This window comes from Mycteria americana, chromosome 19 (genome assembly GCF_035582795.1).
Source record: "Mycteria americana isolate JAX WOST 10 ecotype Jacksonville Zoo and Gardens chromosome 19, USCA_MyAme_1.0, whole genome shotgun sequence".
Taxonomy (NCBI): Eukaryota; Metazoa; Chordata; class Aves; order Ciconiiformes; family Ciconiidae; genus Mycteria; species Mycteria americana.
In genome coordinates, this window is record NC_134383.1 from 463149 (window position 1) to 481406 (window position 18258).

General features: G+C 64.6%; 1 protein-coding gene across 11 annotated transcripts in view; it reads right to left on the minus strand.

Moving 5' to 3' along the window:
• Positions 1-18258, minus strand: part of ZBTB16 (zinc finger and BTB domain containing 16) — an 80871-nt gene that overhangs the window by 42620 nt on the left and 19993 nt on the right. For 7 of the 11 annotated variants that reach the window (XM_075521021.1, XM_075521015.1, XM_075521025.1 and 4 more), the window contains exon 3: positions 15587-16928. In XM_075521021.1, coding sequence (XP_075377136.1) covers positions 15587-16854 — 1268 coding nt within the window. In that variant the 5' untranslated portion in view covers positions 16855-16928. Of the gene's footprint in view, positions 1-15586; positions 16929-17406; positions 17538-17643; positions 17741-18258 lie in introns of those variants that run through there. The other 4 variants (XM_075521018.1, XM_075521019.1, XM_075521016.1 and 1 more) reach the window with 4 other exon arrangements.

The following is an 18258-nucleotide window of genomic DNA, read 5'->3' on the forward strand; positions in this document are numbered from 1 at the left end:
TTCGCTATCGGTCGGACCCGCTATAATCTGTTTATAATTACTATTATCTCCGAGTTAATCTTGCGAGAGGCCAACAGTTTGACAAAAATCTTGCAAGCCGTGTCTTTTACCTCCCAACTTCATATCTGGGTCAAAAGGTCAATTACCGCAGCTTGCTAAGCGGAGATTTAAGAAAAAACCGACCGCTCCCACCCCGAAGCCCCGCCGGCGCAGGGGGGACGCGCCAGGCACGGCCGAGGCAGGGGTCCCCGCGGCGCGGCGCTCCCAAGATGCCAACCCGCTCCCGTAACGCGTCGCCACGGGGCTCCTGCCCTTCCCGCGCGCGCACGCGAGCGTTTCAACCCCCGGGCTCCGCTCCCGTGCCCGCTCCGGGGAGGCGACTGACGGAAGCGGAGCAGAAACCCGCAGCGGGGCCGGGAAAAGCCCCGAAGACGGGCGAAGACGCGACCCGGTCCCCCATCCCGCCAGCCTCCCCGTGCCCCGTCTCGTCAAACATCGCCGCCGGCGGTATTTCACCCGCTGCGGCGGGACGCTGCCGGGCGGCTCTGGGCAGCGCCGCCGCGCTCGGGGAGCGGGAGGCAGAAGGTGCCGCCGCAGCCTCTGCCGCGAGAGAGGCTGGGTCTCGGGAGGCGGCGAGCCCCCGCGGCGCGGCCCGGCGCGCGGAGCATTGCTCAACTGCTCTGCAGGCAGGTGTCATAAACAAGCAGGCACATGGCAAACATATCGATTTCCCGGAGCTTATCGCGCGGCAACCGGTGCTCAGTTACCAGGCTACTTTAATATGTAATTTACTGCGAGAAGGGAGAGCGGGGCTGAGGCGGCTGAAATATTTACCGGGGGATGGACGGGGAGGCTGACGGCGAGCGGAGGGCTCGGCCGCGCCGTGCCGCAGGCGAGCAGGAGCGGAGGTACGGCGTCTCTTGCCTCTAGCCGTCCCCAGTATTTTCCAACTATTAAAAAAAGCCTCGCCGCCGCGACGGAGTGTTTACACAGATGCTATTAATCTTCTTCCGCAACTGTTTACGCTATGAAAATATAGTCTCAGCTGCCCGGGCTCTCCATCTCCTTAATTTAAATTCAGATGCTTAATTTCTGTCAAAACAGAGCCCACCGAAATTACCTCCATCCATTTCTGGTGCTCAACTTGCCTTGTCATCCGAGAGCCGCCCGGCAGAGCGGGGAGGGAAGCCGGGCGGGAGCCTGGAGAAGAGGGGGAGAGGCTGCCCGTCGAAGGCTTTTCTTCTCCAGCCCGCCTGGGACCGGCCGCGGAAGCAAAGCCCAAAGTCAGGCCGTTTTGTACGCCCGGCCCGAGGTAACGCCGCCATCCTGCGCCCGGTTACCTCCCTCGGACCGGCAAAACCCAGCGGGGCGGAGGGGACGCTCGCCCCGATTCAGCCCCTGCGGCCCAAGAGCAAAACCAGGAGGCAACCGCCCTCCCGCAGGCATTGCAGCGGCCAGCCCGCCGCCACCCGCTCCGAGCCTGCCCCGCTTCCCAGAAACCCAGTCGCCATCCAGCAGGCGATGGCAACGCACCCGTTTCGGCGCCTCTTTCCCGGCGAGCCGCCTTCCCAGCCGGCGAGCGGCGTTTCGGCGGGGGAAGGAGCCGCCCTCTCCCTCCTGGCACCTCCGGCCACGTCCCACGTGCAGAGGGCTCGAGGGCATCCCGGGAGCTACGGGAGGTTTGCACCTTCAGAGCACAAAATGTTCAAAATCCTCTTTATGCAGTGCCTCTCAGTAGATCTTTTGGAATTTACAAGATAAATACTGGTAATTTGATTCTTATCTTCTTCAAATCCAATTCTAAGGCAATTCTGTGTAAAGGACACTAATTATAGCCCGCGGGGAAAGAAAAGGTAACCCATCAGTGAGGATAGACTTGGAACGTTTAAAGGGGTACGGGACACCGAAAAGTTAAATAGATTTCAAATCTGCTCTTGCAACAACAATAATTTGCTGGGTGAAAATTATTCCCCGCACCGTTCCCGCTCCCTAGCACGTACTTCTGGCCATCAGCTCGGAGCGGCGGTGGATAAGGGCGGCCGGGTTTGCACCCGGTTTGCTGGCGCTTCGGTTCTCCGCAGGCCTTTCAAAGGCTGCCCGGCCGTCAGAGAAGGCGGCTGAGCGAGACAGCGACGCCAGGGAGAGCTGAACCTTCGCGCGCAGACACACACGTTGCTTTTCACCCTTATTTCCCTGCCGTTACTTCCTGCCGAAAAGGCACAAGTTCATATGGGCAGGGGAATGCGATCAGCCGCACGCACTGAGCGCGGCAAAACCACTACTCCTTAGCCCAAATATGAGGTATTTTCCAAAACGCACCCCTAAACACGGGCCGTTCTGGCTCCGAAACGCAGCCGGGGGCCAAGAGCCGCCTGCCTGCTCTGGCCACGCAACGGCTCCCTGTTTACTGCTGAAGAGCATCCCGAGGAGGAGGAGGAGGAGGACGGCGGGGAGACCGCGCCGGCCACCGCCGCGTGACACGCTCCGAACGTTACGGCACCCATAAAATAATAAAACCCCGACCCCGGGACGCGGAGCCAGGATGCGGCAGATGACGCAGGCAGAATCAAAGGGATTTGGCAATCCAAGCGGGGTCTTGTTGAACGCGTGCCGCCGCGGGCTGTCGCTCTGCGGAGCCCGGTGGAAAAGCCCCCGGCCCCGGAGAGGGGCTGGTACCCAGGGCACAAGCAGCCGCGGCATCTCGACGGGCAAGAGCTGAGCCGTTAGCGGGGCTGAACGCCCCGGACCGGCAAAGCTCACGACTTATTCACTCTGGGGGAGAGAGGAGAGATGCTGTTGCTAAACCGGCGGGAGGCTGGCGTTAACACCCATCGTTACCGTCCCTCCCATTATTTCTTGTAACACGGCGACGCTTGCGGCTAACTCACGCCTGACCCCGCCAGCACGGGGCGGACGCCGTAGGAGAGGTGACCAAAGGTAATTGAAAATAAAGGCACCGCGGACCGGAGCAGGAGACCTGCCTCAGCAGCGACCCTCGTCGCAAGAGGTGAGAGCGACGGCACGCGGAGGACGCCCGGCGCACGCGGTACGCCCGCGCTTTGCCGAGGCTGCAGGTCGGGGACGGCCGGGTGGCCCGGGAGAAGCAGCGGAGCCACGGTCCCCGGAGGCACGGCTGCTGCGCACCCGAGCCCGACCGGAGGCTGACGCCGGGAACCAAGACGCGTCCCGTACCACAGACGGCACGCAACGTCGTAGCGAGAGGAGAAAAACCACCCCAGCGCGCTACAGCAGCTTTGAAAATAGCCTTTTTTTCCCAACATCGTGTGTGCAAACATTTCCTATCACCCCGCTTCCATGATTCAGCAATTCAAGTCCTAGTAATAAAAAGCGTGGTAATCCACATATTTGTGCGGAAGAATGGCAAATTCATGCCTTCAACGACTTTTGAGAGCTGTGCTATTAAAAAAAGGCATTTTCCCTTTCTTGCATTGAAGGAAAAATACAGTTATTTAAAAATGGCAAAAGAATCAGCTCATTAGTTAATAACAGTGACAAAAACCCCACCACGGGAAAACCGAGGGGCTGCAGACCGACGCGAGGATTAAGCCAATGTATGTAAAGAAGGAAAAAACCCCCGTGCCTGGTACGCGCCTGGCCCCGAACCGTGAATTAGCTGGAAGAGAGGAGGGAAGGCGTCTGGATACACGCAAGACCCGGCAGCAGCCCCCGCCATCGCCGCTGCAGCCTGGCACGACGCCCCGACGGAGCAAACCCGGGGCCCTTGCCGCCCGGCCGTGGTCCCCGGGCACCGGTGGCACTGCCGGCCCCGGCCAGCGCCCGCCTGCCCGCCGAGCCGTCCCCTGCTGACCCCCCCAGGACCAGGGCACTGGCGGGGTCCACAGCACCATGGGGGACCGGGGACATCACGGGGGGACCGGGGCCAGGCTCTGAGCTGGGGACGCCTCACCGTGTCCGGCTGCTCTTTGTCTGCTCGCCTCTGCCTGGGCTCTCGCGTCGCCGCCGCTGTCATTTCTCTCACTCTCTGCTCACTTATGCGGAAAACGTGGTTTCTGCGTGAGCCGTCGCAGCACAAAGAGCCCGTACAACGATGCCTTTGCCACGCGGTACGCCCGACGAGGAAGGACTGAAGTCCCCCAAAACGCCGGCAGGAAAAAGGAGTCGGTGCACAGCGCGGGCAGGAGCGCCGGCGAAGCACCGCGAGCCTCCCTTCCCACGGCGGCTCATGGCGAAGCCAGCCCTGGCACGGCACGGCACGACCCCGTGCAAGCAATCCCGCTTGCACGCACACGCGCGCCGTCTTTTCGGTCGGGCGGAAAATCGTCGCCCCGCACCAAAGCCCAAAGAGGCTCGGTCCTGCGGAGCGCGTTTGACGCCAGGGACTGAAAACGCTCATCCACGAGAGCGCCGGGGATGCAAACGGCACTCGTGGCACGCCCATGCGAGAAGCCGCCGTGCTGAGGACTGGCAGCCGGGCACGTCCAACCCGGGAGACCCCCGGCCCGACCGTACAAACAGAATGCAATGCGGGTTTCTATTAATTTTAGCAGGAAGAAGGCGCCCATCGCTCGCTCTAGGTCAGCGATCCTTATCAGCCCCCCCCAACCGTATTTGCAGGTGGCACCAAACGTCCACGCCAACGAAGCCGGGCGGGAGGAGAGGAAAGCAAACGCCGTTTGCCTCCCGGCCTCGGCCTGCGACGCCCGCCCGACACGGGGCGGCAAACAGACAGGCTCCGGCGCACGGGTACCTGCGGCCGCGCAACGGGGCACTGTGCGCGGCAGCGTTTGATGGCCCCCTCCCCGACACGCGCGTCGCTAGCGGGAAGCTCGCCACGCACGGCCGCTTCGTTCACTTAGCAACAAAGGTGCTAATTAGGGAGCTGCTTTCCACCTCCAGCCGGAGGAGGATGCGGCGCAGCTGCCCGTGCCGGCAGCGGCCGAGCCTTCGGTGCTCAGCCGGCTGAGCGGACCCCGCCGTGCATCGCTTGCGCTACGGGATAAGGAGGAGGAAGGCATCCCAAGTGCCGTCCTCGGGAGACGCCCGTCTCTGCTCCTCCGTGGGGGATCCCCCACTCAGCCCCTCATCACCAGGGTCCCTTCTTTTGCCATCTTCTTCCCGTCTTCTTCTGGACAGGCTCAGCTGGACGAGCCCCCCTCCCGCCGGCGAGGCCCGACGCGAGCTGTCCTCCCGGCTCGGTTTGCACCGCCCGACGTGCCGGAGCGGCACCGCCGGCTGGCGTCCCCTGCCTCGTCCAGAGCAACGCCCGCGTCGGTGGCACGGGACCCGCCGGAGCCCTCGGCCCCCCCCCACGTGCCGGCTGGTCTCGGCACCCGCTCCGGGGCAACCCGCAGCAGCTCCCACCCCGCTAAATAATGCATGGGCCAGCCGTAATTAACGCAAGGGGAGGATGATATACATTTCTGGGCTGCTTTAAGTTGCGTTTAGTTAGACGCTGAGGGAAGAGCTGCCTCCAGCTAAAGGGTCAGATAAGCCAGAAATCAATACGAGCGACTGCCTCTGCATCCCGAGATGCCGGTGCCCCCCCCCAGCTCCCGCGGGCAGGGCTGGGGGCAGCCCCGGGGCTGCCCCGCTCTCACCGGGCTCGGGTGCCGCTGACTGAGCACCCTGCGGGCTGGGAGCTGCCGCCGGCCCGGTTCCCACCGTGGTACCCATTTCCCACAGCTCCTGCCCTACACACGATCTTCCCCGCAGCCCCCCAAAACGCAAAGCCCAGTGTCCCGTCCCCCCCCCCAACCCCCCAACAGACTGCTGCCCTTCAGCCAGGGTGACACCCAGCCGAAAGGCTGGGGAAGGTGCGGCACAGCCAGAACGGTGTTTCCCCCATCCCTTCCCGGCTCTCGAGAGGAGACAGGCACCCGGGAAGCAAAAATAACAGCTCCTTTTCACTTTTTTCTACGGGAAAGGTTTTCATCCAAGTTAAAATTCTCCCCCAAAACAATCCTGCTGGAGGGAAGCGGGGTTTCTGCCGGTTTCATCACACGCCGCTGCTCCCCGTGCGGGGCGACCCGCGTGCAAGGCAAGCAGGAGCCAGGCTCCAAGCATCCACCGCCCGCGCTCCCGGCGAGACGGGGCAGCGCTGGAGCCGCCGCCGCCCCCCGAAAGGGGAGGGCAGCGCGGGCAGAGCTGCCCGAAAGAGGCTTTGCACGCTACAAGCGCCTCCGGCCACCGCGCTCGTTCGCAGAAGCGCCCTCCCTCCCGACCGCTCTCGGCGCTTGGGATATTTTCTACGAAGAGGAGGAAGGCGGAAAGAGAAGAGGAAATCACCGTGTTACTGGTAAAAATAGCAGAACGCCCAGCAGGGAGGCACAGGGGGTTTCGGTTCTGAGCGCCGCACCGTTTCGCAGAAAGGGGCCCTGGCGTGCGAGCCGGCGGGCGCCCCGCCGCGCTCCGACCACCCCACGCCGCCGCGCGCCAGGCTTGCCGCGTGCCGCCGGCAGAGGGGACGTGCCCCGGTGCCGGGGGCGACGCCCGCGGTGCCGTCGCCCGCGCCCTCCGGCCGACCGCAGCAGGCTGCGAGCGGGCCGGCGGGCCGGTGCCGTGCTGGCGCGGGCAGAGGGGGGCCGGCGAGGGGCCGGCGAGGCGGCGAGGCGTGGGCGTTGCACAATGCCTGCGCCTTATCTCTCCCACGCAAAGGCAGTTTGTGTGTGTTGCGCAGCAGGCTGCGACCGCAGCCCGTGCCCGGCCGGAGATAAGATATCCGTCACCGGCGCGCGCTGCTGGCAGCGAGCTCCCGCCGCCGCCAGCCTGAGTTCGCACGGTTTGCGAGCGGTTTGCTGGGTCTCTCTGCGCCGAGCGTCCCCTCTGCCTGTCCCCTCGCTGCTTCCCCACGGGTTTGCCCCTCGCAGGAAGCCCTTTTCTGGACCAGCTCGAGCGTCTCTCTCCCGACCCCCGATACGCCCAAGCGGTTCGGGCGCCCAGGCTCGCAGCCGTCCCCGCTGCCGCGACAGAGCGAGTCCCAGCAAACCCCCAGGAAGCCAACGGACCGGCCAAAGACAGGCAGTAAACTCTGGGAACCCACGAGCCGTCCCTAAAGCCTCGTGCCGCCACGCGTGCGCGCTTCCAAGAAGAGCGGCTGGGTTTTGGTGGGATTTTTTTTAACGTGCAGTCTGTGCTGCGGTTAAATCGAATTTCTTAGAGCCGTAGCCTTCACGGGTTTCGTCTGTGCACGCCAAGATTAGTACAACCTGTCCCTAAATACCATAATAAAAATCACGTAGTAAGCGCTTTGCCTTTATTTATGTCAGCGCTGGTTTCAAGGAGGATGAATCACACTTCCTCCTTAGCGCTCCTTTCTAATATGATTTACTATAAATAATGCGCAGAGAAAAGAACGAGGGAAGGTGACAAAGGGCAAAGCGCATGGAGCCCCGCGCCGTTCCCAAACTGGGCGGCAAGAGGATAAAAGCGCTTTCAACAGTGGTGACGGAGCTGCAAACAGCACGTGGGCTGTAATCGGTGTGGTACCTGCAGCACAAATGCAAATCTGAAACAAAACTAAACGACAGGCGATAGCGATGTGGTTTTTTAGGTGGAGACACACGTACGAATTGCATCGTGCCTTTAGAAAAGTGTGTAGGAACGGCTTAAAGATCAAGACGGGTCCTCACCGACGGGAAAACCCGTTTCTAGCCTTCGCGGAGCCCAGGCTGCGGGCGCGGGGACGTCCGCCGTGCCAGGGGCCGGCTCGGCCAGCCGAGGGCCACCATGCCAGGAGCCGCGCGGGCGTTTTTCTGCAGGAAAAGCGACTCGGCCCTCGTGGCGTCGCGTGGAAACGTTTCGCGTGGAAGTTGCTTCGCGTGGAAAGAAGAGCCCCGCGCTCTCCCAAGGGCGCTGCCAGCGGGGCCCCCGCGCCCGCCTCCCATGGGGTATTCGTGCTCCCTCCGGCCTCGCGAGCCCGCCGGCGATGGAAACGCTCTGGTGTTTGGGGTTTTTTTTAGTTTCTCTTTGTTTTTCCGCTGGGTCGACGTCTGCCTTCTTTATAGGTCACCAAGGTGAAAACAAGCGTCCTCCCCCCCTCGCCGCGCGTCGCGTCCGCAGGCAGACGGAGGCGTATTTTTTTTTTTCGAGAGGGGGGTACAGGGGTCCCCTCCACGGCGCGCAAGGCGGGTACCACGGCACGGCCCGCGCCGGCATCCTCCGCTCGCCCGCGTGCCGGCACCCGGCAGCGCTCCCCCGGCGCTCTGCCTTTGCGCGGGGCGATGCCGGCGCGCAGCAAGCCAGCCGCTCCTCGTGCGGCGCTGAGCAGAGCACGGGGTTATCAGCCCGGCTGATACACGCAGATAAACAGCCCATCTCCCGCGCTGACACCGGTAACAAAGCAGGGTGTTTAACGCCGATTTATGGCGGGCGGCTCTCGCCAGGCTCGATACGCCTTGCAGCGCTCGTGCCTACGCGGAGAAGTATTTCCTCAATTGCATATCGCCGACTTGTTTGCTAAACAGCGTGCCAATAAAACAGCAACGAGACGACGAAGGCCGATGGAAAACTAAACCAGCACAGCGGGGCGCGTATCCAACCTTAATCTACTTAAAATCAGTTAAGAACGCTACAGCGAAAATGATACGGGCGGCCCTGGCCCTCGGCCAGAGCGCAGCGCCTCGTGCCTACAACCCAAATTTTACGGCGACGCGCTCTCCTTCGGCTGCGAAACGACCCAGCCGGCGGACGGTCTCCTCAAAAAGCGGACTCCACCTTCATTTGCAAAAGCACGTGGTGCGGCAGCGCTTAATTCTCTCGCAAAGGTATCCGCTGCTCCCCGCGTCAGCCGCAGACGTTACCCGAAACGCTGCGGGTGCAAACCGGCGTTCAAAACCCACGCCGAGCGTTTTAGGCGCGCCTCGGCCTGGCTAAAGATCATCCAGAACGAATACACGCGCAATGTTTCCGACACCCCAAAGCAGGTCTCTGCAACCGGGCTCGAGCCCGGGAGTAAGAGCAGATGTCGCGACGACACCGAAAGCTCGTAAGCCCCTACCAAGAGGAATGTAACCACACGCAGGTTCGCCTGCCTCGTTTGCGTTTACTCGTAAGGATGCATAAAGCTTCCTCCGTCGCTCACGCTACGCGAATCTCTCCCATCTTAATTCCCCGACGTGCCATGCTCCTTGTGCCCATCGCATGGCCGCTTTGCAACCGCCGGTCTGCACCGGGGCTGGAGCGCGAGGCGCAGCCCTCGGACCGAGCCCCTGCCGTCGCAGCAGCGTTCGCGGGCGCCGGGCTCGCGGACGGCCGCGCATCCCGACGGCAAAGCAGGGAGCGATGCCCAGCGGAGGACGAAAGCGGCCATAAAGCACCGAGCTGCCGAACGCCGGGCCGGGGGGAGAGAACCTTGCAGGCAGAGTGACACAAGCCAGGACTGCCAGGCGAGGAGGAATGAATGGAATAGGCTAATTTACACAGGAAGTGAGCACTTACCAGACCCTTCATCCCAACACACAAAACCCTCTGCCATATCTGGAAGCAATTACACCCAGTTAACATGATCTGCCTGCCACTAAAATTAACTGCAAACAGAAATATTTTTCACTTTTGCAACAGGAGATGCCATGGCCCCGTGTTTGGCTGCCGGGAAATATTTAGTAATTACTCATTTAAAGCCTCTCTTGAAGCTGTCAAGGGGGGCGGGGGGGGGGGGAAGTAAAAGAAAAATCTTGCTAATTGCGAGCAAAAAGGAAAACGCAGATCGTTTTACTCTATCCGAGGAAAACAGATTTACGCACCGGTGTAACTAAAGAGCCAACGTCGCGTAGAAGCGGGGAAGGCTGCAGGGATGCTCCGTCACGAGCTGCCCAGGCTGCCCTGCACCGCTTCCACGGGGAAGAGGGAAAAAGAAGAGTCGGCAGCGTCACCCCTGACACGGCACGGGCTCGCCGAGCGTCCCTCTGCCCAGCCGGTAAATACGGTTTGAACCGACACCACCGTATGACTTATAACGAGAAGCGAAAAGGCTCCGCAAAGCTTACCGCGCTGCTGCAAGCGCCGTCGAGCGAGCGCGCTTCGGGGAAAAAAACCATCCCAACGCTCCTTCCTCAGGCAGGTTTTAAGCATCAGGGTCGCAGCCCCGCGGCAGACGGGGATCAGGCGGCGCGGGTCCGCCCGCCCCGGTCCCTGGGAAAGGAGCGGTGCTGGGGAGGGGGACGTCCCCGTCAGAGGGCACGCGGCGTCCCCACCGCCCCGCGGAAGCCCCTCCGCCGCCAGCCGCGCCGTCGGTCGGGAAGACCCAAAAGCGATCGCTGGGCCAGGGGAAAGGGAAAGAAATGAAAAAGTCAATGAAACTGGCGTTTCCCGATGGGCGTCTCGGAGCTTTGCTTTAAAACGTGCCGGCCACGCAGCTAAAACGACGCGGAATAATCGACGGAATAGCACGGAAGGCGAAGGGGGCTCTTCCCCCTGCGCGCTAGGAGAGAGCATGGAAACGGTTAAGTCCCCCACTGAATAAATCAAAAGTTCAAGGCTGCAACATACCACGCCGTATTCCCCCTCTGCCTATGACAAGAACCAGAGAGCCCCGAAATCCCAAGCATCCTGCGCGGGGTCTCCGCCGGCGCTCACAGGTTACACGCTCGGGGTCAGCGCCGCGGACCTTAGCTGCAACATTCATTTCCTGAGCGGGGCACGTCCCCCTGCCCATAAAGCTAATAAGAGCTTCCTCGCCCGGCCGCCCCGCGCTGCCGGAGCCGCGCGGCAGCGGCCAGGCAGCCGGGAACGCTGGTTTCCATTAGCCCCTTATGATGCCAGGTGCCGCTAATAAGGCCCATCAGCAAGAAACCAGAGCTGCCAAGTCGTCTTCGGACTCTGGAAGTAATCACGGGCAGAGTTTGGGGGGCTGCCGGCTTTTTTTTTTTTTTTTCTTCCCTCCCCCCTTGTTTTCTAGGCGTCCTCCTCTTTTTTTTTTTCGAGTTTCGATTGCAGCAGCACATAAATTGCCGAATGCTTAAAATAAAATAAAAAACAACTACTGTATCAGGCTACCAAAATTAACACTAATAACATCTCACAAAGCACTTGGGATCCGATTTATCACGTTTATTGCTTTAATGGTATACCGCATCTGTTTCTCACTGTGACATGTCGAGCAGTGCCAACGTGCCTAATGGCATTAGTCGCACAAGGCTCAGCGAACCCAGGCGGAGGCGAATGGAGGTGAGGCTCCAAAGAAGGAGCCAAACGCCAGAATATTTCCCTACCCAGCTACTTAAAATTTGCCACGGCGTTAACGCTACAGCTCGGCGCGGACAGCAGACCAACAGGCTACGCCTCGCGGGGACTGCCGGGCGTCGGGACGGGACCCGGATCCCCACGGGAAGCTGCGGTTTCCCCGAGCAGGAGCGGTGCGGACCGGGGGAGCATCGACGCCTGGTCCGGCACGCCGGGCTGGCGGCGGCGCCGATGCCGGGTCCCGCACGCCGGGTCCCGCACGCCGGCGCTGCCGGAAGCAGACAGTTAGATCTGCCGCTCCGCTGCGCTTCGGAAACGGGAAAAGAGGGCACAACTCTGCAGCTCGGGCTGCTGCGGCCGGTCAGCAGCCAAGGTGGAAGAGCGAGCCTCCTTATTCCTGCCCTTAACGCACTCCGCCGGAGCACGGGTCTTTCAGGCGACCGCTCAGCCGTGAAACCTCCAAACGCAAAAGTCAGGCGTGAAAACGCGAAGGGAGGCTTTCCCCAAGGCGCGTCCCCGTACGGCGGCGAGGACAGGCGCCTTCCAGCCAAAACCGCTCCGCGGGGAGCGGTCCCCTGCCGCCAGCCTCCGCCGGCCTGCCGCCGCCAGCGCCGCGAAGCGCTTTCGTCTTCCAGCCGAGCGTCTCCACCTCGCACGGCCGCACGTGGCAAACGCCGGCGGCGAGCGGCGGCGCCGCGGTGGGCGAATTCCCAGGCGGCATCGGGGTTTTGGATTCTCGGCCGACCCGCTGACGAACTTTATTGAATCGCGTCCCCGCCCGCAGCCCTCCCTGGTGCTGTCACGTTAAAAAAAAATGAAACCATGTCTTTTATAAAGTTTTACAGTATTTAACTTCCCGATGGCAAATTACTCGGGGCTCAGCACGGCGCTCGTATCGCAGCTCGGGAGGTTTTTCTTCGTACAAACCAACCCAAAAAGGGCCGCTGAACTACGGCTTTTTTTGTCTGCAATTAGAAGCGACGATCGATACTAACATTAGATTAAGTTTGAACTTTGCTGAACCCAGAAGGAAATCTTTTATAAAAAAAATTAAAGAGCCGCCGACTCAATATACACTCAATTAGTCAAAATCATAAGCTCGGTAAAGAAGACAAAAAATGGATGGCGCAGCAGCCGGCGGGTTCGGGGACCCGAAAGCCCTGATCGGGGCCGGCGCCGAGGCTTGCAGCCACTCGGCCGCCCAAAGGCGGCAGCTGGGCGCGCTCGGCTGGCCCGCGGTACGACAGGGCCCAGACGACGCTGCCGCGAGGCCGCGGGCGGCCGCGGGGCCACGCTCCGGCGCGGGGTCGGGCAGACGGCCGTCCCTCGGGCACCCGCCGTCCCCTGGGGCGAGCGGCCCCCCGCGCGCTGGCCGAAGCCCGGCGGCGAGCCAGCCCGGCCCTCCGCGCTCCTCCTTCCTGCGCGCGTTTCCCGTGCCAATGAAGACAGGAACAACACCGGGAAGGCTCCGAGACGACAAACATTTATATTTATGCTTATATAGGCATGTGTGTGCGTAAACAAACATACCCGCCATATGTACGCACTCGCTTGTGCAGTGTAAACAGGCACGGTACGCGTTGGCTCGTGAAGCTCCTCGCAGAAAGAGCGGCGGCAGCTCTGGACGGGCTCGGGCTCCGTCCGTCACCTGCTGCGGCTCAGCCGGCGAAAGCCGACGCGCCGGGCAGCCCGGCACGGGCAGCACCACGGCACGCCGGAGGTGCCCCTCCCCGGCAGCTGCCCCGGCCCCCAGCTCACCGCAGCTGACAACGACTCTGCTCTGGGCACCTCCGCGCTCGCTTCGGGGTCGGAAAGCAAAACCACAGCAGCAAATGCACAGCAAGAAAGAGGTCAGCGAAAGCCGCCAGTCGACGAGCAACCCCGCGGCACCCCCGGCACATCCTGCCCCCGCCGGCAGCCCGCTCGGGGAGGTGCTGCCGGGACCTCGGCGCGGGGCGCAGATCCCCCCGGACCACCTCTCCGGCCGGCACCGGGGCAGAGAGGAGCCCGTGCCTGGCACGGTGCAGCGGCCACCATCACCAGAACTGCTCCAGCAGAGAGTTACAGATCCCGGTCTAGCATAGATGCTGTTTAACAGCTCCATAAATACAATAGGATCCCACAAATCCTCCCCAAATGGTAATTTTCACCACGTATTAGAAGGCAAACACCATAAAAAAGCCACGTGAGACCTCGTCTACACACAAACCGCCTTGTATTTAGACTTTGGGGGGGGGGGGGGAGGGGGTAAGTTCATTTGCCTGTTGCCCAATGCCTTTCAACATGGACGGTCTCACAGATCAGTTTAAAAATGGCTCACAGGATTTGGCTCGCCCTGCAAAGTTCGCCAGCGCCAGGTAATCTGTCTGAAAGCAAGAACAGGCGCACGGAGTTTGGCGCTGGCTTCGGAAAGTGCCTTCGAGGCTTCGCTTGCAGGGGACGGCGCTCAGCTCCGTGCCTCGGGCAGACCCCGGAGCCCACCGGGGAGCACGGCTGTACCCAGCCTCCCGATAAGGATCACGGTTTAGAAATAAGCTACGACCGCAGCCGTGGTTGGCAAAATGAGGCAAGCCCGGGAAGGCGACCTGAAATAGGGGCTGCTGCACCGGCCAGGCTCCCGACTGCTCGGGCGCACGGGGAAGGATCGGAGCTCGCAGCCAGCCCTGCCCTGGGGCAGGTCCCCGGCCAGCGGCAGGAGCAGCCGGCCAGCCCCGGCGCTGCCCTCTCCTGCGGCCGCTTCGGTCGCTGCTCTCGAGCACGGAGGGGGAAAGGGAGACGGTCGAGGCCGTGGCAGAAAGGCACGTTAAAATTCTCTCTGAGCCTTCACTGCAGCTCTCCTCCGGTGACGTTCGGTCTGCATCACCGCACGGCCGGGGAAGAGCCGCACTGAGGCAGCTTCGGGCACGCTAACGAACGCAAGCCCCAGCTCTCCCGCTTGCGAGGCGGAGGAACAAAGCAGAACGCAGCTGTGCGCCCACAAAGAGCTGGGGGACCCCTCCGAGGGGCGAGGGCTGCTCTCCGCGGGGTCCGCGCGGCGGCTTTTGCGAGTCGCCGGCCAGACCGAGAGGCGATGCTGCCGGCGCTCGCAGCCCTGCGCGGGGCCGAGAACCCCGGAGCGGCGGCTGCCACCCCGCACTGGAAGCGTTCACGGACTGAACGTGCGGGGAGCTGCTGCTCCGGCACCCGACACCGGCTCCGGCGCATCCCGCGCTGCTCGCGGGTGGCAAGCGAGCGTGCCGGCAGCACCGGCTCCCGCGCCAGAGGCGCGCGCTGGCACGGCCACCGTCCCTGGAGCGCGTTACGTGCATCAGGGCTAATTAACCTGTTGATTCATTAAAAATCTGACACGGTGAGCAGCCCGGGGAGGCTGCGAGCAGCGCCGGCACCGCGCTGGTGCTGCCTTCCCCCAGGCAGGACGCTGCTGTCCTGCCGCGGGGCTGCAGCCGCGCCGGGGGCCAGCGCAGCACGGCGCTTGCCGAAGCACGCCCAGCACCAAGGGGTTTGACCGGCAATGCCGATTTAGGCACGGTCGTTAACGCGACTCCGTTCCCCGGCCGAATCGGGGAACGAGCTCCGGTCCCCGCTCCCGCGATCGGGAGGCGGTAAACAGGGGAGCGCCGAACTCACGTGCCGATAACCACCGCCGCGCTCCCACCCCACAGCAGCTCCCCGAGGAGCGGGGCTCGGCGTGAGCACAAAGATCCCCCCCCGCCCCGAGCAGGGGAGCCCTGAAATCGCAGCCGCTGGAGGTTCCAGCCCGAACCCACCCCCGCAGGGACGGACCCACGGCTCTGCGGCAGCACGAGCCCTCTGCCCTTGCCCCCGCGTTACCCGGCCTGACCTACGCGTTACTTTGAGCAAAGCGCAAATATTTCATAAGCCAGGAAGCCGAGCAGCATAAAACTACCGGGCTGGCAAGGCGCTGCATGCAGCGATGCAAATGTCAGCGCTGCGGCTAGGCGCGGGGATCCCGCGGGTCTCTCCCCCCTCGCCCCGCACGGACGCGCCCGGGCGCTGGCGCAGGAGGGTTCAGCCCTCGGCAGAGGGTGGGCGAGGGCTGCCTGACCCCTCGGCAGCCCTTTACGCGCGGATCCCCAACTCAAAGGGTCGCAACCGTGAGTCGTTTGGCGCGTGCCGGCCCGGGAAAACGGCAGGGTTTGTGCTAGCAGGAAACACCTACGGCCCGAGCCCCGTTCGGGCTCTCCTCCCCAGCCGGCGCTCGCTGGAAGGAACCTTCTGGCATGGCTGCCAGACCTGGAAAAGTTGCGACAGCTGTCCCTCCGAGCGCGCCGCTCCGCGGCCCGGTTTTGGGGTACGCGGCGGGAACTTTGCACCGGCACGCGCAACACCCGGCCAGAAACCGAAATCCTCCAGCGAGATCCCGCCCGCCCGGCGCAGAAGGCAGCGGCACGGCTTCGGCACTCACCTGTGCTGCTCGAGGGTCTCGTTGTCCGGCAGCTCTGCCCCGCACACGCTGCACTGCTCGCCCAGGGCTCTGCTCTCCGTCTTCATGCCGGCCGCCAGCTCCCCCAGCTTGCTGAACAGCTCCCGCTGGATGAAGCCCTGGGGCAGCAGCCCCCCGTAGGCGCTGAAGTCCATGGAGACGGCCAGGGCCGGCTGCACGTGCAGGGCGGACGCCACCGAGGGCGGCACGCCGAGCACCGGCTCAGTCTTGTGGTTCGGCAGCAGGGAGTAGATGCCCAGGGGCTTCTCGCCCTGGGCGGCAGCGGCGGATGGCTCCGGGCCCAGCGGCAGCCCTTGGCCGGGCTCGGGCGGTGGCTCGGCGCCCTCCTCGCGGGCGTAGTGCAGTTCGCGGGCGCTGGTGATGACGCTGCCGCGGGTCGGGGTGCCGGGCCCTTCCTTGCCCTTCTCATCGGGCTTCTCCCCGCCGGAGGCGCCGGGCTCGGCCGTCCGGGGGCTGTCGCGGCTGGAGGCGTCGTCCACCTGCATCGCTTCGGTTTTGACCTCGGCGAGGCCGGGGGGGCGGCGGGCGGCGGCGGGGCGCGAGTCCTCGGGGGCGCCGGGCGGCAGGGCGCCCTGCAGCAGCGACTGCCCGATGGTCATCAAGCTGTCCACCGCCGCCTTGGTGGGGCTCATGGCGGAGAGGGGGCCGAAGGAAGCGGAGGCGGAGGGGCTCTGCTCCGCCGCGGCCGCCGGCAGGCTCTGGCCGGCCGCGCCGGCGTAGCCGCTCTCCTCGCCGGCGGGCTTGGAGATGAAGAGGCCCTTGATGTACCTCGACTTCCTCTCCTCCTCTTCCTCGGCGGCGGCGGCGCCTCCGTCGGCCATGGCGACCTCGGCGTCGTTGTCCTCGGAGGCCTGGATGGTCTCCAGGATCTTCAGGCACTGCTCCTCCAGGTACTCGATTTCCAGGATCTCGGCGGCGTAGAGCAGGTCGTCCAAGTCTTCGACCTTGGCCTGCAGGGTGGCGGTGTACGCGTACTCCAGGATCTGCTGGAACGTCTTTGGCGAGAGGAAGTCCAGGGTGTAATGCTGGCTGTTGCGGTGGAAGAGGATCTCGAACATCTTGCTGGTGCAGGCCAGCACCGTCCGGTGCGCGTGGAACTCCTGGCTGTCCACCATGATGACCACGTCGCACAGCGTCCCCGCCAGGCGCATCTGGTTGGCTTTGTGCAGCAGCCCGGTGGGGTGGCAGGGGTTCTGCAGCTGGATCGTGCCCATCTTAGTCAAATCCATTGCGCTCCCGAGGCTCACTCATCAGGGTGCCTCGCCGTCGCTCAAATCTGGGACTAGCTTTGTGTGCCGACTATCTGCGAAAACAAAAGGCGGAGGGGGGAGAGGAGCGGAGCGGAGAGGAGCGGAGAGGAGCGGGGGGGGGGGGGGGGGGGGGGAAAGGGGGGGGAGAGGAGAGAGGAGAGGAGCGGAGCGGAGCGGGGGGAGAGGAGGAAGGTTAGCCCGCAGCCCGGCGGCGACTCGCCGAAAAGTTTCTGCGCTGGGCTCGGCGGAGCCGCGTCCCCGCCGCTGCCGCCCGGGGAAGGGGCCGCGGCGCGGCGCGGCGCAGCGCATCCCCCGCCGCCGCGCCCGCTCGGCTCCGGCCCGGCCCGGCCCGTCCCGCCCCGCCCGCGGGGCTCGGCCGGGCAGAGCGGAGCCCCATCAGGTGCACGGCGGCGGCGGCGGCGGCGGCGGCCGGCGGAGCCCCGCGCCCGCGGCAGGCAGGCAGGGAGGGAGGGAGGGGGCCGGGGGGGGGGGCCCGGGCCGTCCCGCCGCCCGCCCCCCGCCCGCACTCACGGCGGCCGGCGGCTGCTCCGGCAGTTCGCACTGCCCGCTCTCATCGCCGCCGCCGCCGCTCGCCGCGCCGCGCAGCAAATCACCGCGGCGCCGGCCCACGGGCCGCCCCGCGCCCACGTCAGGCCTCCCCCACCCCCCCACCCGCCCCCCCGGCCCCGCCGCCGCCGCCCGCTCCATCTTGAGTGCGGGCGCCCCCGCCCGGCCCCGCCCCGCGCAGCCCCGGCCCCGCCGCGGCACCTTGCGGGGCGGCGAGCGGGCCCAGCCGGGCCGAGCCCGGCCCAGCCCGGCCCAGCCGAACCGAGCCCGGCCCAGCCCGGCCGGGCGGCGGCTGGCCAGCGCTGCCGCCCACAAACATGGAGGCGAGGCGAGGCGAGGCGAGGCGCGGGAGCGGGCGGCGCTTCTGCCCCCGGCCCCGCCGGGATGCGCGCCCCGCCCCGCCGCCCCTCACCCGCGGACCGGGGGTGGGGGGGGGACGGACACCCGCGGGACCCCCCGCCTGCCGCTCCGCGCTCTACCGGCCCGGCCGCCGGGCACCGGCCCGAGGGGAGGCGGGCGCCCACGTTCCGGAGGGGGAGGCGGTAACCAGCGGCCAGGGCGCCGAGTTTCGCGCTGGGCGAGGGGTTGTGGCTGGGAGCCCTTTGGGCGCGAGGCGGCACCCCGAAAACACTCGCCCCACATCGGCACCGCTCCTATACGGGGACGCCGTGGGTGCCCGCACCCGAGGGTGGGCGATGGAGGTCTGCCGGCCAAGACCGGCCTCGGAAAGGGAGCGAAAGACAAGGGGAAGGGGAGCGAAAGACAAGGGGAAGGGGAGCGAAAGACAAGGGGAAGGGGCAACGCTGGCAGCCCGGA